Genomic DNA, 27,327 nt, shown 5'->3' with positions numbered 1-27,327 from the left:
TATAGTTGTTTAACTCTTACTAATTAGTAAAAATGTCTCTCATTTGTCCAAACATGACTAAGTTTCTTGCACAAAACTATTTCTTTTCTTTGTACATAAGCTATAAATGACATCAAAAATGGTGACCGAATGTAATGGTCAGTATTGTTAATGTCCATGTGTTTTGAACACTTTCAGAATGGCTTTTTGACATTCAATTGACGTGTTGAAAGACTATCAAGTGGACCCATTAGTAAAAAGTTATAATTGATGGAAGATGACAGCTGTTGATTGTGTGTTGTGATTTAATTCCTTTTAAAAATAATTATAATTAAAGACTGAATATAAAAAAATCAGATGGAAAGCAAAAATAGATCATTTGTGTTTTCTCTGCTGAAATTCGATTATCTCAAGTCTTGAGGCTGTTTGGTCAGAAATCAATGTAGGGATTAAAGCAGAGAGACAGGTATAAGATGTGGAGCAGATTTAATTTATTTCAACTGTCAAGAGAAAGGTGATTGTGACACAAATTTTATAAACTGCTATGCATCCTTTTATTAGCTCCTGTCAACTTATTTTATAGGATCCAAAAGAGAGGTTTTCAGGACTCATATTCCACATACACAAGCAGAGGCTCTTCTCCTGACTTTTGCCAGCTTGCATTCATCCTCAGACAAGTACCAGATACTCAGAGGTCACCCAACAGATGACACAATGTCACCCAATGCGTCATGTATCCAGGCCTTGATGTATTTTGAGCAGAGGGAGAAACTGGCAGAATATGAGTTGAACCCAAAATTACTATTGACTTTCTTTGCTGAATGGAAAGAAATACTTATCTCCTGTTCTTTGCACTCAGGACCCAGGAAGTAGTTTGAAATAGTTCCAGACTGACTTTTATGAATTTGAAACTTGTCTAGACCACAGGGACAAGGAACAGGGGAAAATGTGTGTATACTGACAGTAAAAAAAATTCTTTTTATCCCTCAATATCCTCTAGTTTTTCACTAGCCATGAGAAAAGTATTTTAGTTTCCAACAAAAGAATTTGTGAAGTCTTTTAATATTAACTAAATGATGTTCACTCTACTATTGTTTCAACTGAGCTTATTGATTATAAAAAGAATGAGGATCAAAGAAATGAAATCAGCTTTCTCAGGAAGTTTCTAGAGGACACTAGTTTTGAGCAAACTTCTCTTTGCTACTGCTGATAAGTAGGGTTACTCACGTCCTTCTCCAATTTTCTTCCACCAATGAGGCCACTCAGCTGAACCATCAAGTTTCTAATGAGGTGTTGATAATCAGAGCAGAGGAAAGACTACAGGGAGTAACACAAAATATGCACGGAGGGATAAGGAATTTGTGTGTGGGTGATTGCAATCAAATGATTAGGTTGGTATAGATATTCTGAGTCATGGGTTAATACAGAAGGAGCTAGGTTCAATTGAGTGATACCTTGGTGAAACTCTGGATCTCCTTGAGAGCCATTATCAATTCTTGACCAAAGATGGTAAAAAAGTATTCAAGGAAGTATAGGTCAAATAGTTGAGTATAGAATAAAAAGAGAAATTTGAGGCAGAGGAAATTAGCTCAGTCAGTTGTGATGGTCACTGCATGAATGATTGAGCTCTCAAACTAAGCTACCACTGTCACATACTGGGGTCTTTGGGGCCTACTCCAGAGGGACAAATTTCAAATGGTGCCTCCTCCAGGAAGACAAATTAGAAAAAGGTGCCCCTTCCTCTAGACTGATGCAGATCCAAGCTGGTGTACAGGCTTAGTAATGAGCCACAGGCCCCCTACCCACCTTGGTTGGGCACAGAGGTAGCCTGGACAAGGGGAGAGAGATGTTAGTCTAATTGGAGTGCCCCCTTGACAGTCACTCACACTTTCCTATTCTTTCCCTTTCCTAACCAACCTACTAGTTTTTACCACATTTACCTTCCTTCCTTTAGAGTTTCAATCAGATCTCACTATCTTCATGATTTTTCCACGTTAGCCCAAACTGCTTCCCTGATGTCAAACCATTAAGCATCTTGAATTTCTCAAACTTTTATAACTTGGAAATTTATACCCTTGAGTCACTTAATAACTGCATCTATTTGCAATGGTGCAGACTCTTCTATCAGAAATTACTTGAGATCAGGGATTATGGCATCTCTGCTTAGAGTTGTCAAAGTATCTTTCCAGAATATGCTCAGTAAGTGTTCTTGACTGATTCTTTGTATGTTAATATTTCCATCTACTCTGGTAGGGACTGTGTCCATTTTAGTTTCAAGTTTTCTAGCTAGATGATTTCTAGATTTTCTTCACCAACGCTTAACATTTGAAGTTTAGTGATTGCTGATCAAAGAAACCTGAACTCTCAGAAGATCAATTGCAATGTTTGGGGAGAAAATTTTCATGAACATCTCTTCACATATATAACTTTCAAAAAAGTCTATTTCCTTTTTTAACTTTAGTTTTCTTGTTTTGTATATTTCATATGAATAATGCATAAATGCTAGTCACTGGACGTGGAGGATGGGGTTTGTAAATGAGGATTACAGAAGTATTCACTAGGAAATCATGGGGCCACAGCCAAGAGAATCTTCCCACATATTTCTTCTGTGAGGTATAGGGTTGACAAAGAGGTAATGACTGCTGTAGGTTATAAATCTTGCCTATAGATGGTGGAAGATTACTGACTTTGGGACTATGTGCTCCTGAGTTGGACTTTGAGAATATTGAGGAAGAGAAATAAACCTCATTTATTTCTTTGGCCTTTGGTTTCTGCTAAAAATCAACCAGTTTGCTCCCAGGTGATTTGGATTCCTGAACAGTTTCAGGTTGTAGGTAAGAGAAGTTTTTTTTAGGGATTCATTAATCCAGAACCTTCTATCCCACTCCTATGAATTTATAATAGATACGACTATGGTAGGCATGGGGGTTGTCTGAGCTGGTATCCACTGGGATGCCTGATATGTCCATTTCCATGACAGTGTGATGAATCTCAGCCTTTTCTTATCTGTACCTACATAGAAAATAATGTCCAGGACAGTTAATTTATGTGGTAGGACCACAGGACCAGAGTCCCAGAGCACTGGTGTCACTGCTGGCAAGTTAAAATAGCCTCTACTGAAACAGATCAACTAGAATTTTCAGCCCAATTTAGTTAGTTAAAATTCTGGATGATAACTGGATATCCAGATGAAACAGTGTTTCCAGCATCACAAGTGAGTTGATTACTCAATCATGGCCTATTATGTCGTTGTATCTTTACTTTACAGTTGCCTCTGCCTAAATCAGTTCTTGTGTACGAGACATTGCATTAAAAAAAAAAATGCAACCGGTCAGTTAGTTTGTTTTGTAAGCCACACATATTGATTTATCCATCTTTCCTAATGCACAAAATCCCGGAATGTTTGCCTGCAGTCATTTTTTATACATACCATATTTGTGGAGATAAACAGGATACTGAATTGAATAATAATAATGCCAAGTTAATATCAGAGAGAGGGAAATGTTGAAAGATCTCATGTTAAATTGGTTTGATGACACTATTATGTAAGGAACATTCTTTTATTTATTTATTTATTTATTTTTTTGTGAGGAAGATCAGCCCTGAGCTAACATCCATCCTAATCCTCCTCTTTTTGCTGAGGAAGACTGGCTCTGAGCTAACATCTATTGCCAATCCTCCTCCTTTTTTCCGCCCCCCAAAGCCCCAGGAGATAGTTGTATGTCATAGATACACATCCTTCTAGTTGCTGTATGTGGGACGTGGCCTCAGCATGGATGGAGAAGCGGTGCGTCAGTGCGCGCCCAGGATCTGAACCCCGGGCCGCCAGCAGCGGAGCGCGCGCACTTAACCGCTAAGCCAAGGGGCCGGCCCTGTAAGGAACATTCTTGAGTGTATATTGCTACCTCATGTATGTAAGTTCTCATTGAATACCACTATCAACAATGTAATTTGGTAGTATTAGAAAGCAGCTAATGCTAGGAGCTACTTTTCTTTAAGTGGATCTTTATCCTCAACCTGAATTTCAAACAATTTTCATGTTTTCTTCTCCTTAGGAAATTAGAGTATAGGTAGGGATTCAAATTCAGACAAATGTACTGATTTTCTTCTCCCACTTAAAATCCACGGCTACACTTATTAAAGAGACCTGCCTACTGACTCCATCTGCAAAACAGCCATTTCTACTCTTTTGTCATGCGTGGGATTTTTCATTTTAAAGCATCTAGGAATTGTTAACAGCTTGTAGTTCTCTCTCAGAGCCTTATTAGCAACTGAACATAGATGACTATGTGAAGTTTTCCCCAAAAGCAAGCAGAAAATTACTTAAAATTTTAAAAAATTGGTTCTTCATGTAAGACTAACGGCATTTCATTCTTAATAGCAATTCTAGTTTTCAGTATTATAGTTCAGTTAGTCAGACAACTACTTCCAATTTCAACTGGAGTATTTCAAACAGGTACTGACCTGACTTGACAAATATCCAAAGGTGACCTAGTAGGGTTGCAGAGGACTGTGTTATGTTATGTTATGTTATGTTATGTTATGTTATGTTATGTTATGTTATGTTATGTAAAAGGACAGGAAATAAAGAATAAACATGGATCTGTGATTTGTAGAGATGTATCTTTGAACCCCAATTTGTATCTTAAAGTTATTTATGCTGAAATAATTCAGGGATTTTTAGAAGGCATTTATTCAACAGAGAAATATTTTTGGATAACTTTTATAAAATAAGTATTTGCAGTCCTCATTGGCTACTCTAAGATTTATTTCCAGAATTAATTCAATGTATTTCACTTTTACTAGAACTCAAAAGTAACTATGATGTTCATGAGCTTTTATATATACCAGTGGCATATTTACCTACAAGAAGAGATGCTTCCTTTCATAGATATAAGGTTGAAATGTTATGGCTTTCTATTGGATTGGTGGGGAGTGAGAAATGGCTTTAGCTAAGGTGAATAGTGAGTGAAATGAAATATCCTTATCATCATCATGACGGACAACGGGCAAATAAAGAGTAAGTATTGAGATGAGAAGGCTACATTAATGGGATATTTTCTGCGGCTTCAAATCAAAGCTCACGGACACAATGGGTGTGCAAATGACCCCCAAATTAGGTCCACACAGGAGGCAAGTTGACAAATATAGAAAAATACAAGCTTGCAAAGTATAATTATTGTCCTAATGTTAATGTGCCTTCAGTTTTTCATGTCTTATATAGAGCACTGAGATAAATTCTTCACTCTTTTAATGTGTGTGCGTGTGTACATTTGTGAATTAAGATATGTGTGAACATTTGTTAGGAGCAGCAATGAGCATATTATTCAACCTGCGTATGGTAAACATTCAATAAATACATGTGATTGTGTGGGCAGTTTTACACTCATACAAAATATATACACATACGCCAAATCCCAAATACTTTAATCAAAACAGATTGTTTTGCTTTTGTGTTGACTACTGTCTTCTCTTCCTGATCCAATAAAGAAAGGTATCAGTTTTGAAATCCAATTATGCAATTTCTTTTTTAATCATTGGCTATTTTTAAAAAATAGAGATCAGATGGGTAATTATACACGTGTCTGGTATTTTTGCTGTAAGCATCTTTGCCACAGACGTCTTTGCTGTAAGCGTTTTCGACGCACAACTAAGTGGCGTAGGGCAATTTTGCTGTAAAGATAAAATAACCAGTTGACAGTTTGGTTAAGATAAAATAACCGGTTGACAGTTTGGTTTCAACTGGTTAACAGTTTGGTTTCATTTCTCCATTGATGCAGCACTCCTATTTTTATATCATATAAATCTTAGCTCCACATTTCCCATGTTTCCTTTGGAACATCTAGGAATGGACAATGTGACAATATGCCAAGAACAAATGACAGTGTAGAAGGCTTTTCACAACGCAATACAAAGCTCATTACAAATATGCATCCTAGTGTTTGGAAACTGATACCTCTCAATGAGGAAGAAATTATAGCAAAAAAGAGAAAGTGAGATGGATGCCAAAATGAGGATACAAATCAACAAGCAAAAAAAATAAATGTATACTACTGTGAACGAAAGATTTGAAGACAAGTGCTTAGGTACAAACTACAAAACAAAATCAGTTATTTGCCCAGTATTGCTATGAATCTACACACATTTTAAATGTATTCAAGTATTTTGTATTTATTTCACAATAAAGTCTTTTTAATTTTGTTATTATTTATTTATTTATTTTTTGGTGAGGAAGATTAGCTCTGAGCTAACATCCGTTGCCAATCTTCCTCTTTTTGCTGAGGAAGACTGGCCCTGGCTAACATCCATGCCCGTCTTCCTCTACTTTATATGAGATGCCCCCAGAGCATGGCTTGACAAGTGGTGCATCAGTCTGCGCCCGGGATCTGAACCTGCGAACCCTGGGCCGCCGAAGCAGAGCCCGTGAACGTAACCGCTATGCCACCAGGCCAGCCCCTCATTATGTCCTTTTTAAAGTCCCTCTTTTATTTTTCATTATTTTATCCTTGTGGCCAATTAGTTATGCAGCGAAAATACTTGCAGCAAAGATGTCTATGGCAAAGATGCTTATGTTGAAAGTACCTAGAATGGGGTAAACTTTAGAACATAAAGCTGCAGATTTTGAAATTATTACCAGAGCTCTTGTTTCTTATAGCCAGTCATTGGCTTTCATATGTTTTGTAGAGCACTTAGTGAACATGTTTTAGAATAAAATAATTTAAAATTTGATAGAATATTTGGAGGTAAATATTCAGCCCAAAGCTTGATATTTCATATTCTGAAAAGATCTGTGTGAAATCTATCATACATTTATATATAGGCCTTTGTAAGGGTCATATAGTTTGAATTTTGAGGTTTTCTAAGGACCCAGGGGACAAGTCGAGTTGTAGGAATTGACTGTCATGGGGCTTTGTCTTGGCTCCTATATGACAGACTCACGTACAATGCTTATACGTGTGCCAGTCACTCTAAGAATTTGCTGATGATTACTCATTTAGTTGTCACACAACTCTATTATTTACATTTTACGAATGAGGAAAGTGAGGCATGGAGAGGTTAAGTAACTTATTCAAGGCTTCATAGCTAGTACGGAGAGGGGCTGGGATTTAAAGCCAGGCAGACTGGCTTCAGAGTTATTGTTCTTAACCACGGCACTATATTGCTGCTCCAAGTGAAAGAAAAAAAATCGTGACTATCATCAACAGACGCATCACAAGCCAAGCTGGCTACTGTGGAGTTTCATAGCCTTGTGTTCTTCCTTTTAGGAGGTTTATAGGTGCAATAGACTTCAAATTGAACCAACATGTAGAGCAAAGAAATGCAAATTTGATCTCTCCCCATTTTCTTCCAGCTCTGTGTGCTTAAGCTTGCTCAGTTCATCACAGGTGCTGCCTGTGGGGTTCCCCACTGACTTGTCGCCTTTTTTGGGGCTTGTGGGTAGCATAGGGTCATGTGAGGAATGTTTCCACACAGTCGTATGAGGGATGAGCAAAGTCAGGTAGCAGGTATTAGGGTCTGGAAGAGAATGCTGATTGCTGATGAAGTCAAGTCCACATCAGGAATAGACTAGGGGAACTTAAGGAGTAGCCTCTGGACAAAGGAGAATCAAAGTTCTTGCTGGAGAGAACTGGACATAGCTCAGCTCTCATGTGGCATCTTGGCTTTGCAAAGCACCTGCCCCCGAGGTCTTCACCAGATCCAACCACTAGACTCTCCCCTTATGGGGAAGCCTACTCCCTTGAGAAACTTCCCGGGAATCTGCTCAAAATTCCCAAGCACATCCTCCATCTGTCCTAGGTCCCTCCTCCCTTCTCCTTCCTCTGAAATCCTGCTCTCTCTCTAGTTCTTGTAGATGATCAATGACCATTAAACCCAGAGCTGGAGTTATTAGCCATCAGAATTCTAGTTCCTGTACCCTCAGGGACAGCAAGGGCTTAACACCCAAAATCTCCCAGGAAAAAGCAGAAGTTTATTTTCCATATTAAAATATTCTGAATAGTTATATTCTCTCATATTTATGGACCTTTATATTGAATGGCTAAATACGTAGGATATTTAAATGGTATGGTGGCCTACTGTGTTTTATTGCATGAGGAAAATGTGTATCTTGATTTCAGTAGAGCATTTGAAAAATTTCCTATTATATCCTTGTGGATAAGCGTGATAATGACACTGTAGAGTTATACTTGGTTAAACAACAGTGATAATAACAATGTGTTGGGGAATTATAATTAGAAACAAAATCTTCTCCCTACCCAGAAAACTGCTCCACAAAGGTAGAAGAGAAAGAAAACAATTTTATTATTGAATAAACATTAAACCAGAATTGTGATACGCATCACAGGTGATCTGCTAGGAGATTGCAAAGACAGAAAGAGATCGCACCTTTTATAAAGCCTAGCAGATACAACTCATTACATGCATGTTCTCAAGAAAACAATAACTTGTCTTCAAGTAAGGGGACTTGACAGCACCATTGGTTACACACAGCTCATCCTAAATTCACCTGGTAAATGGGGTGACCATCTGTATTAGCTAATTGGCTTTGTCCAAAGGATAAATGAACTTCTTACATTTTTATGCCAGGAGGTAGTTTTGTACCTTGGAGCAAGGCGCCTGTGGAAGTCAGGCTCCTCCCCTCCCACCATCCCCCCATTGGGAGACATGGGTGCTCTTTTCTTGATGATACATTCCAAAGGGGTGGCTCTGATTTATGACGGCGAAAGGATACCCAGAAAAATCAGCACAGGGAAAGGCGCATGGGGCAGAGTCAGAGCGACTGACTGGTTTCCCAGAAGGAAAGCAGGTGTTTAGCATAAATCACATTGTTCGTATAAACAGTTTAGACACAATAAACCACCTAGCAGTTAGGGAACGGTGGGAACGCTCCAAAAATCCAAGTTCCCACACACGAACTAGGAGCCAGCCTTGCAAACAGGCCTTTGTCAGGACAAGTCTCAGGCCTGCTACGTTAACTCTTTTCTGGACACTAATTCACTGAGAAAATGAGCAAGATATGTGCAGTTCCTAACATTCTGACTTATGATGCATAAAAACAGTCTCCTTTAAATAATCTGTGTTTATGAAAATTGACGTACGTGTTCAAGAAGTGTAATAGAAGACTAAGAAATATTTGGGTAAGAAGGTGAGACATCTGATATGATGGAGTCAGCCTTGAAAATTTTCTCAACAAGTGTCCTAAATCAAAGATGTTCACCTCCCTATGCCTCATATGCTGGCTTAGACACCCTCCCGTGCCACACATCGCTCGCTGTAGAGCATATGGCTCACAGTACAGCATAATATGCCTAATGACACCAGAAAATGTAGCTCGTTCAGTCATCCTATATTGAGCAGGTAAACTTTACGGCCTATCTTACACTATGTGCTTCACAACTGATGTAAAATTTTCAAGTCATTTGGGAAACTATTTTCCATCAAGAGAGGCAAACCACTGTAACAAAATTGTAGATTGCGTTGGAAACTCACTTCTCTTGTTGGCTTGCCTCAGGGCAATTATTTAGATTCTCTGCATCTTATGTTTCTCAGTTAAAATCTGATAATACTTGTATTTTGAGGAAGAGTGGTTGCTATTCACTCAGAAGAAAGATTAGAGGTTGATGTCATGGTCCTTTAATTCTCTGAAAATAATTTATTCCCTAGGACTTTCTTGCTATAATACAAGGAAAGGTTTCTGAAATACAAAGAGTATAAAACTGATTCACACAAAAAAGTTGACCTTTGAAAACTTGGAATAATATTACCATACCAATAACCACTTGATGCATATTTCAGGCAGACAGGAAAGTTCAACAGACTTCAGGCTACCATTATTTCCAGTGGTCCTCCAAAGCTACAATTATTTTATACATGTTTATCAGCACTACCTCTGGCTTTCCCCAAGAAGGTGAATCTAGAACACAGCAAGCATCCTCTGTTACAAGTGACTAGTTCAACATGAAAAGAATAAAAATAAGTTATTTATTTAACCCCAATTTTGAATGTATGTATACAAAATATAAGTATACTATTAATAATTTATATATTACATAGAGTTTAAGTATATAAAGCACTTCTATATGTTTTATCTAAGCCCCATAGCCACCCTTGGGGTTGATTTTATCATCATTTTGCAGTTGCCAACAAAAGTGTCCGGGAGATCAAATGTCTTAGGCTGAAGTCTTTCAGGGAAAAGAATTAGAAGATAGGACTAGGCCCTAAGGCTGCCCTCCTCAATCTGTTTTTTTTCAGGAAATCAAGGTCTAATGTGGGATGAAGGTTGGATATTTGCGTTGTATAGTGAGTCAAAAATTGGAATCGATCTGATAATGCTAAGTCTGTCAGCTCATACTTATCTACCCTGTGGGAACTCACACCCTGTATATTCCATCTGTACATAGAATGAAATCTAATATTTCTGCTTCTCTTTTTAATGAGGTAAGAAAGCGAGAATAACTTGAACCAATATCTACAATGACCTACCCAGGGCTGGCTAGAGGGTCAGGATCTGTGAGTTTTTTCTAGCGTGTTTTTTGGTCCAGATATTTAGGTTCTGAGTTACATGGTTCCTCACTCCCTAACTCCACCCCAAACTCTAATAAAGGATAAACAATAGACATTAATGCCTACTCTTGCCCGCCAGGCTCTGAGGAAAGGACCTGGCAGCATTTCTATCATGAGCCTTTCTAAGGGTTTATAACTCAGCCATAAATACTTGTCATTGGCAGAAACGTAGGCTGGAGGGTCACAGTCCTGGAGTAAATTATTCATTTATATATCTCAGTGACATGCTTTAAATTGTTTTAACTGTGTTTATCTTTTTTGATGGGAGGGAAAATAATGGCTTTATGGTTCAAGACACTTTTGTCCTCCTATGAATCAACATAGCATTGGGATGAAAGTGAAAAAAAAGAAATCAGCAAAACAGTGGCTACTGAGAATACACAATAATTCTTTAAGAGAAGGGCTTGAGTGCTGCCGTTACTCAACCTCAGATCTGTTAGCAGAATTTAGGGAAAGTGAATATTATGAACTAGTGATTAATTCCCTAAAGCATCCATATCCATTTGCTTTTTGTTTTTGTTTTTAGCCATACAGGGCCCAGCAGGTTGTGTGGTTCCACCACCCTGGTTCTAAGAAGTGATGCTCCTGTTAACCCAGCAGAGTGGGGCAGGGAAAGGAATGAGAAGCGGGCTGGGCCGTAGGCTGGGAAACTGTAGACCGTGAGGTCTCTGGAGTGTGACTGAATCTCTATCTGACCCCTATGCCTTTACCATATTTCTTATGGGTAAGAAATGGATCCTTGGAGGATCCTTATTGATCCTTGCGTATTCTTAAATCATACAGGATCTTTCAAAAACAATGTAAGCTCCTTAAATCAGGTTCTGTGATATAATAAGAGATATATGTTCAGTCTCTGCCCCCGGTTCCTTTCACAGAGCTCCTAAACGCTTGTAATTTTCTAAGTTACAGGGGCACTAGGAGCATCTTTGCTATAATAATTTGGTGTTGGTTCCCAGTTCCTTAGACACAAGAGCTTCTAAGACCCTGGGAATCTTCAGAGTGATGAGTATCTTTTTGTATGTTAATGAGGCGACTGGTGGCTGAAAGCACCTAGATAGCTCCAGGGTGAGGGCTGGTTGCCAGAGGAATCAACCATGTGATTAGAGGGTTGAAACTTTCAGCCCAATCCCCTTGACCTCTGGGGAGGGGCAAGGGGTGATGGGCTGGGGATTGACTTAATCACCAATGGCCAATGATTTAGTCAATCATGCCTAATGAAACCTCCATAAAACCCCTAAATGATGGGATTCAGAGAGCTTCCAGGATAGTGAACAGATGGACGTGCTGGGAGGGTGGTGCATTCCCAGAGGGCGTGGAAGCTCCATGTGCACCATCCCTCCTCCCATTACTTGCCTTATGTATCTCTTCCATTTGGCTGTTTTTGAGTTGTATCTGTTATAATAAATCAGTAATAGTAGGTAAAGTGTTTCCTTGAGTTCTGTGAGATGTTATAGCAAATTACTGAACTGAGGAGGGGATCATGAGAACCTCCAATTTATAGCTGGGTGGTCAGAAGTGCAAGAGGCCTGGACTTATGATTAGAGTCTGCAGGGGGCACAGGCAGTGTTGTGGGACTGAACCCTTAACCTGTAGGGTCTGTGCCAGCTCTGGGGAACTTAGTGTCAGAAGTGTTATGAGTAGAAAGACAGTTTTCATCTACTGGTGTTTTCCCTTTAGGTACCAAATTTTTTACTCACCATTTTGTCTATAATGCCAGGTACATAGTATGCCTTGAAATACTATGTGTTAAAAGATGAATGGATAAACAGATCTGACTCCAACAGGTCAAACATTACTAGAAGAGGTTAGAAAGAAGTAAAATATTTCACATTAAAGAATGCATTTGAAATTTGCATTTATAATTAAGCAGTGTGAAACAAATGGCCATACTTTTCAGTGGTTTCTACTTTTTAATTTATATAATTTAGAGCTTAATAAAGAATGCCATCTTAATTCTTAAGGATTCTGAGGATACTTCTACAAAGAAGTTCTTTACATTGTGCACTTTAAATATAACCACTAAAATTTGGCAAATTATACTGTTTCAAGCATCCAGAACTTTAAATTTTTGTACTATTCTTTTTTTCTGATTAATAAAAGCAAGGCATCATTTAGAAAGTTTGGAAAATACCAAAAAGCCTAAGGAAATGATTGCTTTTAATTCTACTTCCTGAAGATCATCAATTAAAAATTTTGGCATGTTGTTGCCTTGCAGGCTTTTTTCCCCGTAAAATCTATGCTTGATTGAGATATGATAGCATGTGCAATTGTGAATTCTGGTTTTGAAATTCTACTTAACTTTATGTCTATAGTCGGCAGTTTTCCATTTCATTGGAATTCTTTACACACTTCGTTCTGGTGTCTGTAGCTCTGATTTTCAAAGAGTGGTTCCCTGGCCAGCAACATAGGCATCATATGGGAGCTGGAAATTCTGGAACCCACCCAGACCTACTGAATCAGAAATTCTGAGAGGGGCTCAGCAATCTGTGCTTTAACAAGCCCCCAGGTGATTCTGATGCAAATTAAGTTTGAGAACCACAGCTGTGTAGTCTTACTCATTAGTCTACTGTTGGGAAATAAGGATTTTCTTTTTGCTGTTACAAATGTTTCACAAAACTCTTTGTTCACGTTTCTGAGTATTTCTTTAGAATAAAGTAATTAATCAGAAGTGCAAGCACCTAGTGAAAGGGTCTGACACACGGAGACCCATTTCTGTATGGATCCAGATTGTAGCCGTTTTCACTGCTCCCAATAGAGGTTGAGATGTCTATCTCCCCACGGTCTTCCTTTTATACAAACTTATTCTTTAAGTGCTTTTAGTTATTAAGTTATTGGTATCTTTCTTATTGTCTTATATAGCTTTTTCTTAATAGCTACGATATGTTAAATATACTAACCAGTTTTTTTGTTTGTCTTTGCATGTTGTTTGTGATAATGTTGACCTACAGATATTTTTCCTTTTGACCAGGTCAATCCTATATATTGATTTATTTTTATAAATTGGAAAGTCATTTCTCATTCCAGAGATTAAATAATATTTACTTATAGTTTCTTCTAATGTTTACATGAAAAAATTTAGGTCTCTAGTCCGCCCAGATATTTTTTTTTACAAGACAAAGATCTAAATAGCATTTGAAAAGTAAACAATTTTCCTAGAATACTGTCAATGAATTTTTTAATCATAACTTTAATTTTCTCACTATGATTACCTGATTGATTTAACCTTAGCATCTACTATATTTAAATTATTTCAGTACGGCACGTGTGGTCCTTTTATAGTCTTGTGGTGTAATGCAAAATTGTTTCAGGTATTTTGTTTATTTTTTATGATGTGTCAAGAGCTTAAAAAGTTTAATTTCTTATTTGATGGGGAGAAAATCTCATTGTTTCTTTTGTAGTGGAGGTTCAATGTATTTTTGTTCTGAATTAATTTAGCTTTCCCACTCCCCATCATATATGGACAAAGGCCATTCTTAGACTCCATGTACAAAGTCTTTAAAGTGTTCACATGTTTTTCTGCTTTTATTCACCTTATAGTCAAACAAATTTAAAAAATAAAAATAATGTTTATTTGACTTAGTTTCCCTTTGCACTAGAGATTACAAAAGAACAAGTGGATGTAGACTTTGAGCTCTTATCATGAAAAAATCTCAGCTAAATAGTGAGTTAGGAAGGAAGAAATAATCTGAGGAAAAGATTGGGAAGAATCCATTGAGAAGCATGATTTTTAGGTTGCCATAGGGTTTCAGACAGCCTGGGGATGCGTATGAGCATTTTAGCTTTAATTTCAAGAGGGAGGGAGGTTGTACTGTTCTCTGCCGTGGCCTGCTCCCTTCCTGTAGGAGGTGACACAGGCAAGTTTGCTGTCCCAAAGAGACGTGGCAATTCAGAGGGCTCCTACGTTTCAATTCAATCCCTTTCTGGTCAACAGCACGTGTAGATGGAGTTTCTTCTGTGCAAGGAGCTCTGTGGGTGGTCAGTGAGATATGCCATGGGCAGGAGGACATTTTAAAGATAAAATGGTCTCTGACCTCATTGGGATCACGCTCCAGAGGGACATTTCTCTAGTAGTTCATTGCTCCTTTGAATATTGCCTCATTAGATTCTTACCACAATTCTGAGACATAATTAGAACTGTTGGCGTTGTCATCACTTGACAGATGAAGAAAGGCATGCAGAGAAGGTCAAGGAATTAGATGGAGGTCGAACAAGGAAATAGTGAAAGAACCAGGATGGGATTTTCACATTCCTGGACCATTGTTCTTTCCACTTTAAGCACTGAATTGCAGTAACGTATTTTTCCTGATTATGTTTTATGATTAACTCCAATTGAGAAGAAAATATTTCTTAAACTAAATTCTACTTGGCCGGCCCCGTGGCTCAGTGGTTAAGTGCGCGCGCTCTGCTACTGGTCGCCTGGGTTCGGATCCCGGGCGCGCACCGACCCACGGCTTCTCCGGCCATGCTGAGGCCGCGTCCCACATACAGCAACTAGAAGGATGTGCAGCTATGACATAACAGCTATCTACTGGGGCTTTGGGGAAAAAATAAAAAGGAGGAGGATTGGCAATAGATGTTAGCTCAGAGCTGGTCTTCCTCACCAAAAAAAAATAATAATAAACAAATAAATAAAAAACTGTTTAAAAAAAACAAAATTCTACTTATAAACATCAAAGTTGCATACTGTTGTGCATTTAATGTGCGCAATAGATCAGACTTAAGAAGTAATCTTCATTTACATACGGTTTTGATAGTTATTTTTTCTACAAAAGATTTTGTGTATGCAACCGGGAGCTCATTAGAATGAAGTAATATCTGTCTTGAACATACACTCTTTCTGTTCTTGTTCTTCTTAAGGTGTTAAGCCCAACTGAATCAAGGAACTAATAAAAATCTGTGAGGACTCAGAAATATTTAGGAGACTCTAAAAGAAAAATTGTCTTTTTCTCTTATCTTGTCTTATTTTTTATTGGATTCTTTGTTTTCAATTGTAACTCTAAGATGATTGATGTACCTGTTCCTCATTTTCCCACCTTCCTTTTTTTCCGGCTTTATTCCTAATTCCTACAATAATTTTTTTCTCCTAGGTGAAACCGATAACCGATACATCCTCTTCGTGGCTGGAGGGACAGTTTTATTGTTGCTGTTTGTTATCCTAATTACCACCGTCATTGTCATTCTTCATAAGAGGTGAGTATTGCCACTCCTCCTGCATCTTGTTTACCCTGAGTAATTCTCGTCGAGTAATGGTCGAGGTTCTCTGTTAATAACCCTGTAACTGGTCAAACTGTCTTAGCGCTCACATACAGTTTTTTGAGTGCTGTTCTTACATGAAGGAGAAGTAGTTGTGCTGATATTGGAGGAGGGAGCTAGAGGAGTTCATTTAAGAATTACTAGGAGCTGGCAGTCTGCCCCCATATTAACAAAGCTTTCATATTCTGGGCAGCCAACTACCTGATGCGTCTTCCCTGTCTGCTACCCCATCTATCTTTCTCCTTCTGCAAGGAAAACAGGGTGCCCTTGAGGGGGTGAGTGTGTGTGTGTGTGTGTGTGTGTATGTGTCAGAGAGAGAGAGATTCTGAGAAGGGGAAGAACAGGATTGAACAGTAATAATATCTTCATTTATTCAGTCATCAAATATTTATTGTGACAGTGGAGAAGACGGCGTAACGAAGCGCACGTTCTAATAAGCAAACAACATAATTTTAAATGATTGTCTATTCTCTGAAACCAGCAATCTAGGTAGTATTATTAAAAATTATTGAGGAAGAAAGGGGTTGGAAGGGGCTGCCTAGAGAGAGCAGGTGGCCGTTTGGCCTCTACCAAAGTTTCTTACCTTTACTGTCTTGTGGCACACTTGGGAATTTTCTAGGGTCTTCTTGGTTGACTCTTTCTAGTTCTCCCATGTTCATCCACTTGCTTGTCTAGGTATTTGTTGCAATCTGAGCTGTAATCATATGGGGTTGGAATTCCTCCTTCCATTTGTGTTCCAACTAACGTGTCATCTTCTTAAGGGAGGAAAGGACCAAACGTTTGATGTCCACATTTTGCACATCTAGCGCATTGTAGACACTTAATATATGTTTTTTGAGTGAATGAGTATATCTGTCTCCACTCGTCTCTCCCCCCTCAGGAAGAGTGCTAAGTACACCCACACTTGCACATGCATGCTTATTGATAAGATTTCCAGTAGGCTTCTCCATCTTGTCTCCCCAGCCTCTCCCTCTTCGGAGGCTCTTACCATGGCTCACCTGATTTTAGTAATACTCTCCAATCTGCTCTCCTGCCCCCAGGTATCTCCTCTCTTTCTAACCCATCTGATTTTTCCTTCTTCCTCTTCTAAAAGCTAGACTGGCCAGGTCAGCCTCTTGTTTAAAACCTTTCATTATCTTCCCACTGCCACTAGAAAAATGGTAAAACCCATTAATCCTGTCATTAGAGGTGCCCTACTTTCTGAGCCCAACCTAATGTTCATTCATATTTTCTACTTTACTTATTCTCTCCGATGGTGACAAATTTTGTTACAACTGCAACTTTTATCCTGTGAACACACTCGACTCTCTTCCCATTTGGTATGCCACCAAAATGCTGTTTTCTCCATCTTTGGTCTTAATCCTGTGGGACAGGTGTCATTCAAGGTGTGGGACACATGTCGCCTCTGGAAGTCTACGCTGCTTCTCCCTCCCTGCAAAGAGACATGATGTCACCGTCTGGAATCACATGTACTTCTTATCTGCTACAGCTCACAGCCTGCTCTGTAGTTTAATCATTTTTATGCTTGTCTTCCCTTCTATTCCTAATGGCAGGGATTGTGTTTTATTCATTTTTTAATGTTTGATAGCATTTAGTGCTAATCTTTCCAAATAACGGATGGTCGATAAGCATTTTTCTAATTAAATTGAAACACGAAACTGTTGTTTTTGCTTTCTCTCCATCGCCGGCTGCCCTCAAGTCTTTCCCTGGTCAGAAATTAGCAAATTGAGGTAAGGAACCCAGGATGTTAGTGACACTGAGGATTTCTCTACTCCTTCACCTTGGTTGATAAAAAATGCACTGAGGGCAGAAGTGAGAGCAGGAGCACATGGGAACAAGAACAACATGACTAAGAGAGAGTGAGTGACAGAATGGATCTGTGGAGGGTCACAGATGTTGGACATGATGGATTTAGCTTCATGAAATGCATCACTTTTACATGAATAGCTAAATTGAACTGTAGAATATTTTGTCCCACTTGGTTAAATGTGATAAAAAGAAGATTAGTGGACTTGAATGCATAATCATGGCTGAACATCACAAAGGAAAGAGCACTTGTTCTTTCTACCTTGTCACTAGTATTGGTTTGTGGTTATTACTCAGAATGGAAATGTTATGAAAAATGACCCAAGGGCTTAACCAATGACCTTGTGAACTCTATCTTAGCAACCGTTTAAAACAATCATGCCGCTTCTGATGTACTGAGTTGGATAGAAATCAAAATAAGTCAGAGTGTGCTGAGACAAAACTGAATTCTTGCTTCACACCTGGTGCCTATGAGCCTGTGTGTCCAGAAGCATTTGAAGCTTTTCTCTACTCCCAGTGTGTTGTTTTCAGCTGGAGATCAGAACAGTGAAACTATCAAGTGAACACGGCTGGGGAAGTACGGAGCTCTGGGAAGAGTGACAGAGCCAAGATATAGTCTATAGAATGACACCTGCGTTTGTAGGAAGAAATTTAATATTTAGGGAGCAAAATGTTGGACACTTCTTTTTACATTTGTTGTCAGCATTGATGTTCACAACAAATAGGTGGTCTTCGTTTGCCTGGGACTTTCCTGGTTTCAGCACTGAAAATCCCACATCTCAGGAAACTCCTTAGGACCAAGTGAACCAGCACGGTTGGTCAACCTAGAACGAACCACATTATGTTTACTGTCTTTATTTTACAGATGAGAGGACTGAACTTCAGAGATGAAAATAACTAGTCAATTGCAGAGCACAAGTTAAACACAGATCCCAGACTCTAAGCTTAAGGGTCTCTTTTCTTCATCACGTTGTATACTCTAGGCTTATGTCAAAACATATATATGTATTTATTTTATATATATATATATATATATATTTAGACCTATTTGGGAAAGTTATCTCTATGTTATGATATAGAAGGGCTTGTGAACCATGATTTAACAAAAGATCAAAGGTCACAGATCTGTGTCTCATTTGTTTCCTCATTTCTAAAAGAAGGTAATAATAGCATGTATATCACAGATTTCTTTTGAGGAGTAAATAACTTATACAAAATATCTAGAAACATGACTTGCACGTAGTAAACTTACACATCAAATAAATAAAGTAATTAATAATATTTAATAAGCAAACAAATAAATGCACATAAAATAAGACAAGTTTGTGATTATGTTGACACAGTAGGAGGATTTCATAGCGACTAGAAGAGACCATTAGGGACAACATCCATCATCTGAACAACCTTTCTTTGGAGCGAGACTAGATTGCCTGGTTTTCAAAATTTCCATGAAGGAATTATAACTTCATCTTTTTCCATGAAGGAAAAAATGCTACATTTTGTGTCTAACTCATCTCTTCTGTGGTTCAATAAGAATCTTTTCTTCAGGGAGATGAAAAGAGATAGTTACCATCTTCCCGTAATAACTATTTCCATACACTTGGATACGGTTATTTCATCTATTGCATTCAATTACCTTGCTTCTTTCTTCTTCTCTTGTAGTTTCTTTTCAAAGATTCCTCCTGAAGTTAGGTTTTTGTGGATTTTGTTGAAACTGTGGAGAGTTTAATGAATAGTATGGCTCTATGTGGCCCATTGAACTGCAGCAACGTGACTCCAGAAACAGTAGGGCCTAATAGTCAAGAGGAAGGCTGTGGATTCAAATCCCAATACTACCTCTAACCAACCATGTGATTTGGGGCAAGTTACTCTTCCTCTCTATGCCTCAGTTTCTCAATTTGTAAAATATAGAGTTTTTGATGAAATCGAAATAAAATAATCCATACAAGTGGTTTAATAAAATCCCTGGAAGATTCTGTAAAGCTTAATTATATTATCATTGTCATCTAAGAAGTTACACCATTGGCATTTAAAAGGAAGTTTCAATTGTACTTACTAATGTACAGTGGCTGGATATCCATTTAGTTGCCTTCACCATTGTAGAAGTTAGGGAAAATGAAAAATTTAGGTCAATGTAATTTTGGATAAGTATGTATAAAGCAACTGTGGATATTACTTCAGCATATTTAGTAAGGGCCTGTGGGCTGTGGGACAGGTAAGGTATAAAGCATTTGAAATAATACTAGTGCTGGAGTGTAATTCTTAATGCATCTATTGAATATGTATTCCCAGAGGGAAAAGGAGACAGCAAAGTGTTCTAGTTAAAGAGTCCTGGGATACACAGAATAAGGTAAGTTTTCTCAGAATTGTCATCTTTTCCTCCCTTTGTGCATCATAAATGTCTTGTAAAGTCCTTCCATTTTGCAGTTAGCAATCTTCTTTTCCATTCTCCTTTCAATAACCTGGTCATGCAGTTGCCTGTAATGCAAGTATCAGCTACTCAAGTATCAGTTATGTTCTGAACTATTATTCTCCTATTATTAATGCCCTTTGAAACTGTTTTACATTAATATAAGTAAAGGTGCAATTACACTGACATCATAATAATAATAAACATTCAGTATTACCAAAATCTATATTAGTTTCTTACGTCTGCCACAATAAAATTACCGCAAAATGGGTGACTTAAAACAATAGAAATCTTTCCTCTCACAGTTCTGGAGGGTTGAAGTTCAAAATCAAGGTCTCAGCAGGATCTGTTCTTTCTTGGGAGGAGAGTCTGTTCCATGCTTCTCTCCTAGCTCCTGGTGGTTGTTGGCAGTTGTTCGCATTCCTTGGTTTGTAGACGTGTCACTCTAGTCTCTGCCTGTCTTCACGTGGCATTCTTCCCTGTGTGTGTGCATGTGCGTGCACACATGCTTACCTGTGTCTCTCCTCCTCTTCTTATAAAGACACCAGTCATATTGGACTAAGGACCATCTTACTCCAGTATGACCTCATCATAACTACAGTCATGTGCTGCATAATGGCGTTTCGGTCAATGACAGACTGCATATATGATGGTGGTCCCGTAAGATTAGTACCATATAGTCTAAGTGTGTGGTAGGCTATTGCTTCTAGGTTTGTGTAAGTACACTCTGTGATGTTGGCACAACGATGAAATCACCCAATGACACATTTCTCAGAACATATCCGTGTTGTTAAGATATGTACGACTGTGATTACATCTGCAACAACCCTAATTCCAAATAAGATCACATTATGAAGGTCTGGGAAGGACATAAATTTTGGGGGAATGCTATCAGACCCAGTATAGGGCATAACAATATTTTTATGTCATAAGGTTATTGTGAGGATTAAATTAAACTACATAAAACACCTGAAGCATAGCAAGCACATACACAATACATGATATTCATTATCATTATTATGTTTGGAATAATTTATTAATTCGTGAATGCTCAGATTATAAAGCTAAAGAAATTTCTGATTGGCTGCGGGAGTCTGATGAACTGTAACATTGTTTCACACTACCTTGCTGCTGACCCTTATTGTTTATTGAAAGAGTGGAAAGTTCCTTCTGGCTTTGCAGATAAGAGTGATGCTTATTTCATGCTCATTATCTCCACTATAAGTCAATTATCTTTAACACGTATTATCTGTTTACAAAATTTTACAACAAAACGTTTCCCCAAGTGGTATCTAAAATTACATCCATTTTTTTTTCAACTTAATTATTTGCAATTGAATTCTACATGGCCAAAATGTCAAGCACTAAAAAGTTTCTGATAATCCAATATGTGTGCTTCAGACTTCTTAATAATCTGTCAGTTTAACTTTTTTCTTCTATTAAGTAGTTACTCTTTGCAAAACAAAATTTTTTTCTGAATAATTCATGGCTTGCTTCTTGCCATCAATTGCAAAGACTCAAGAAATCTTGTCTTGTTTCCTCTGCCACTCCAGCATGCGCTAAAACAGTGCTCTGTCATATACAATTTTTGGATCCCTTCTTTGTCCTTAGCTGTTGTCCACTCAAGCCAATCCAAAGCCAAATTTATTGCTATTAATTTCAGAGGAGGAGAGGAGCTTTGCGACTTCCTACATTAGGTATTCAACTTTTTCAGGCTATTGTAGAATAATGCTGTTTTGAAGGATGATTAGAAAGTTAGTAAGTTGGACTGTGAAAGATAAAGAGGTGAGAGCTACCAATTCTTTTTTTTTTTTAAACAGGCTATATAGTAACAATGGCACTTGAACTTTCCTTTTGCTTTCTTCTTGCAAACACCAAAACCACTCTAAATTTCCAAACTGCTCGCTAAAAAAACCTCTCTGTCTCATTCTCCTTCTCTTCCTCTCAGTTTCTTTCTTTCTCTCATTTACTCATGCCTACATATTTCCTGTCACACGTGTGTACCAGTGATCAAAGTGACTTTATTAAGAGAGAAGATTAATGATTGTGTAACATCATCTTGAAAGTGAATGTCAGTTTGTTTTGGTAATTTCTTTTATGGTGTTCAGTTGCTTATTTTTAAGCCAGGACACTGTGTACTTTAAAATATTTCTTTAATTAAGACATTCTTTCAGCAGAAATTAATGGGTACCCACTATGGGAAAATACTATACTAGAATTTCCATATAAAAAATGAGAATAATTGTTCTCATCAAAATAGCCTAACATTGGGAGAGGGAGTTCTACATGTAAGCAGTAATTCATAACACACTATAACAAACGACGATCTAGGCTAGGTTCCTGTTGCATCTCACTCAGAGCCCTGCAAACCAAGAATACGATTTCTCATAGAAGTTCAATACAATGAAGAGAATGTTTTATGAAATTATTCGAATAGAATTTTGACCTATAATTGTGGTTGAATTGAGGAGAGGAGAGATTTATGTTTTGAGTGTCTTCATTAGTTGCTGAAATGCAGTGAATTATTGACATCTTCTCTGTTTGTCTTTCTAGGCAGCCAACAATTACAGAAGTCCCATGTTTACCAATCAACCGCCAGATGATGCAAGAGAGGATATTTATGTTAACTACCCAACCTTCTCTCGTAGACCAAAGATTAGAGTCTAAGCTCTTTCCTTGATCTGAGCAAATGATGATGACTATTATGTACATGGATCTTTATACAATTTCTTCCCACTACTCAGTCTACCTTGGATACCAGTTGACTGAATTTATTTCATTTGATAGGAAAAATACTGCATTACCTAGAGAACATTCTTAGCAGAAATGTTTTGGAAAACCTGACTCTAATTACCTTATACATAAAAGGAAACTTATTGAACCATGTAATGGAACAATCCAGAGGAGAGCAATCTTGAGGCAAGAGTTATTTATCAGGGCTTACTTGTCTAGAATTAAGTATAGGCATAACCCAGTTTCTGCATCCTCTTTCACCATGTTGGATCCACTTCTTAGAGTTAGCCTAACTCCCATTTAGGCATTTCTCTTGTGTTTCCAAGATGACTGCCGACAACTCTTGGCAATTCATCATCCTTGTTTTTGTCTAGTCGAGAGTTTTCTTCTCTGATGGAGCAAACAAATTTGGTTATTTGCCCATAATTAAACAGTCATCATGGCCAGAAAGGATGAAGTCGATTAAGGGTTCATCTCTAGAGCTAGGAGTGGAGCCAAAGCAGAGTACTGGGAAATTCAGAGTGTCTTTAGAAGAAGGGAAGAGGAGCCTGGAAGCTGCGCTGGTTACCAACAAATGTGGACTGCAGTGACATTTCAAGATATTTCTTGTTAGCCAACTAAAAAGAGAATATGCGGGTGGATTTAGACTAGCTCCCTCTCTCCCTACTTCTAGAATCTGCTTTATCAGCTTAGTCCAGAAGAGTAGTTGGCAGAATAAATGACTGGTCAAGAGAAAGAGAAATGTGACAAGGAAGTCTCTTCCCTTTCTATTCTCAAATAAATTCCTCTCCAGTTCCATACAGAATTCTTGCCACTATCCCTGGACTAACCTTATCAGCAAGTGTAGTAGACGATTCAATAATAACAATGTTTTTGATATTGAATTATTTTCTACTTTTGAGAATTATTTTTAATATATAAATTCTCTCTAAAGGGTTAGGTACCTAGGCATTATTATTATTATTATTTAAATAATTATGTGAAGTCTAAGAAAAAGAATGATAGCTGATAGTGGTGGTATAGGGTGGTAGGATAGAAAAGTGAGGGGGAAGAGCATTGGGAGGGTACAGGAAGGAGGAAAAGGGATCAAAAAATGGGACGATACACAGAGAAACTTGTCCTGCTTCACAGTTTGGCCGAAGATAACCCTGGTGATATCACTGACAGAGCAATTAGAGACCATGCCTGCCTTGTCCACATTCTAGATGGAGGCAAACAATGAAAAGTATTTGTGAAACTCGGTAATGGTTATGGTCATCTTGAAACTACAATGGTCATTACCAAACATAGTGATCATGGTGTCTCAACTATTCATTACTCATCTCTAAAAGATCCTCATCTGTAAAAGATTCATCACGAAAACTGCATATAAGTATCAAAGTTGTGGACTTTTCATGATAATCTTAAGTGAAGCAAAACCAAATTCTCATTTTGTCTAGATAGATTCTAAGCTGTAATTTACATTTTTAAGCAAGTCAGTGGATATTTTATGATTTTAGCTTTAAATACCATTCACACCAAATAGTGCAATTATTCTGTGAATTACAGAAATTGTCAGTGTCTCTACATGTTTTGGGGGGAAAAAATAAAAATGACCACTTCCCAGCTATGTACTTGCTTATGTTCATGCAAGAAGAGTTAGCTCTCATTTTTATCTTGTTTGCTTAGAGATCTTTATGTCTGGATCGTGAAGTGTTTCCACAAATACATTAGTGTAACAAAGCTGGAAGGTGGTTTAGAAGAAAACGATCTACCATTGTGTTAACTATATCAGATCTATGAAAGTTTCCACGGCTGAATCTGTCAGTTTGCATGGTGAAGCAAACTTAGCATCATTTAAAAAATAAACTATTTCTTTTTCCTAAAAGTTAATCAAAATATTACTTTCTGGAAGATTCTAATAACCAAATTCTCAATGTCTAATACAGGTGAGAAGTAAAACCTTTCTACCATTGCAATGTGGGGAAATGTAAACCCATTTTAACAGGAAAATGACTACTGGGGGATGAGAACAGTACAGCCAGGCGTCATTGTCCTGGTGGCCTTTAGTCGTGGTTTCATGGGGGACTTTTGTGGCAAACCACTCAAGTGTTGCAAAGCCTCCAGAACATTTGAAACTTGTCTCTTTTTCCATGGGTGTTTTAATTAAAAAAAAAAATCTCTCATTCAAAATATTTATGAGAACTATTTACTCTGTCACTTCTTCTTTTCTATATATTCTTTCTCTGCAGAGCTCAGGATCTTTCCAGGATGCAGAACCCTCTTAAACCCTGCTAAAAGTTCTCTGACTTGACTTCCCCTGTTGACCCTGGTACACTCTCAGCTTTTACACTGCTGAAATTCTGTTCATTCATTTTCTTTCTCTGGATGTCTTTACTTAACAAAGCACTTTCGTTGTGATCTCTTTAATATTGTACCTAATTTGCTAGAGTTTTGTACCTCTAACTATGTATATATGTGTATATATGTAACTATACCTGCTATATATTATATATACCATATATATGGTGTATATATGTATATAAGGTATATGCTATATGTATTGTGTGTGTGTGTGTATATACACACACACACACATAGTTTTTTTCCTAATCTGTGTACCTACTCTTCTGGTTGTTACTAAAGAAACAGATCAAAACAGATCCCCAGAATAAAAGGTCAGAATTGAATCAAACTAGGGCCGGCCCTGTGGCTTAGCAGTTAAGTGCGCGCGCTCCATTGCTGGTGGTCCGGGTTCGGATCTCAGGTGCGCACCGACGCACCGCTTCTCCAGCCATGCTGAGGCCACGTCCCACATACAGCAACTAGAAGGATGTGCAGCTATGACATACAACTATCTACTGGGGCTTTGGGGTAAAAAATAAATAAATAAAATTATAAAAAAAAAAGAATTGAATCAAACTTATGTTTTAAATCTTTTTTGCAAGGTGCTAGTTAGGAAGCAAGATGCTTCCTAAGATTCCTTTTTACATATATAATTTATATTGATATATATAACACATTAAATAAAAATCTGTGTTTCCTTTGAATGCCATTATTTTAATGTTTATATTAAAGAAACCAATTAAAGGGAATTGCTGTGTGATGACAAGGTAGATAAGTTTGTTAAATGTCATTATAGAGTACACAGTTTTGTCAGGGAAAGAATGCATCTCATTAACCTACAATGACTAGGTATTGATTATATTATCAACAGGGAGACCTTGAAACATTATTTAAAGGTCTTTATGCATGCTGAGAGAATAGAAGAGAGATTTCATTAACTTGTAATCATGCTTAGAGGATGGGAGGCAGGGGGATGAGGCTATAATTTTTAATTAGTAAATATTCAAATTTATAGAATGTTTTAAGTAATTCAGTTTATTACTAAAATATTATACATATAAATTTAAAACATATTGATTATCAATTTATAATGTATGGAAAATTAAAAATAATTTTAATAGGTTTACTTTTATTGTAAACATCCAAGTTACGTTGGTTTATATAGAACTATATTAAATAAAAACTGCAACTGCATTGCAGTAATTTTCTGAATTGGTAGAGTCCACATTGTAATTAGAAATCACTCTAATCAAAACGCTTCTCCTTGATTTATAATAATGTGCTGTATTTGGTACTGTTTATACAAAATTTCAGCAAGATTAAGATACTGTAGAATTAAGATGCTTATAAAGTATAAGTGGAGGTGCTAAATTATGAGTATGAAGTTTAGCTTCTTTCCACAATAGTGATAAGAAGATATTTTTGAGAAATATAAAACAATTAAACATGTAACAATTGTTTTATTACCATGATTAGATTGGCCACTATTAGAATGTAATATCTAGAAAGTGTTGACCTTCACCTTTAGACTTTTGCGTAAGTTAGTATATTTTTTCGTTGGTCTGGTTTATTGGAATTATTCTAAGCCAAGTCTCTGGGCTCTTATACACTTATCTGAAAGACAGAAACAAGATTTTTTTAAAAAAACTTTTCTATTGCTAGTGATCCAAGAGGCAGAACTGTGGCTTCTAAAATGAACTGCAGTGCTTTCTAAGGAAATTTTATAATTCTTCAAGGTATGTTTACATATTCTATTTTTCTAGATTCAAAGCACTAACTATGTTGTAAGAAAAGATCTGATTTAGGGATATGGGTGATAAATGTCTGGAATAATCTCCATTTATTGCCTGTTGTCCCCGTTTGAATGGTAAGTTGCATAGTTACCCTCTTTAGAACATTTTTCCCAGTTTTATGTGTAATTTCAGACTCTTGGGTTTTGTAGGGTATGCAAATGTTTGCCTTGATGTACTGTATTCTGTAGCGTGAATGAATAAAATGCAGAGCTCCATGATCGTTAGTTTCATTTGCCATCTAAGAATATTAGGGGAAAATTCCTACGGAATACTGTGAACATGGAGAGTTAAATGCAGAAAAAAATTCAAACCACTGACACTTTGTAACTTGTATCTCAGTGCAACATTTGGTGCATCTTATAAGTGCACGTAGTTCAAATAGTCCAAGTGCTATACAAGGGTGTTTTGCAAAAAATCGTAGTTCCTGCCCTTCCCATTTTCCCTCCATTGAGACAAGAAATTTCA

At 37.4% G+C, this 27,327-nt stretch overlaps 1 protein-coding gene across 1 annotated transcript in view; it reads left to right on the top strand.

The window, feature by feature from the left end:
* Positions 1–25,669, top strand: part of CD226 (CD226 molecule) — a 78,745-nt gene extending 53,076 nt beyond the window's left edge. The window contains exons 5-7 of the mRNA XM_014781497.2: positions 15,630–15,732; positions 19,894–19,951; positions 22,565–25,669. Coding sequence (XP_014636983.1) covers positions 15,630–15,732; positions 19,894–19,951; positions 22,565–22,678 — 275 coding nt within the window. The 3' untranslated portion in view covers positions 22,679–25,669. The remainder of the gene's footprint in view (positions 1–15,629; positions 15,733–19,893; positions 19,952–22,564) is intronic.
* Positions 25,670–27,327: the final 1,658 nt, after the last annotated feature.

The sequence above is a fragment of the Ceratotherium simum genome, chromosome 14, assembly GCF_057802395.1.
Source record: "Ceratotherium simum simum isolate JZ-2026a chromosome 14, ASM5780239v1, whole genome shotgun sequence".
NCBI classification, from domain to species: domain Eukaryota; kingdom Metazoa; phylum Chordata; class Mammalia; order Perissodactyla; family Rhinocerotidae; genus Ceratotherium; species Ceratotherium simum.
The sequence above is the reverse complement of the archived record's forward strand: the minus strand, read 5'-3'. Positions and strand labels throughout refer to the sequence as shown.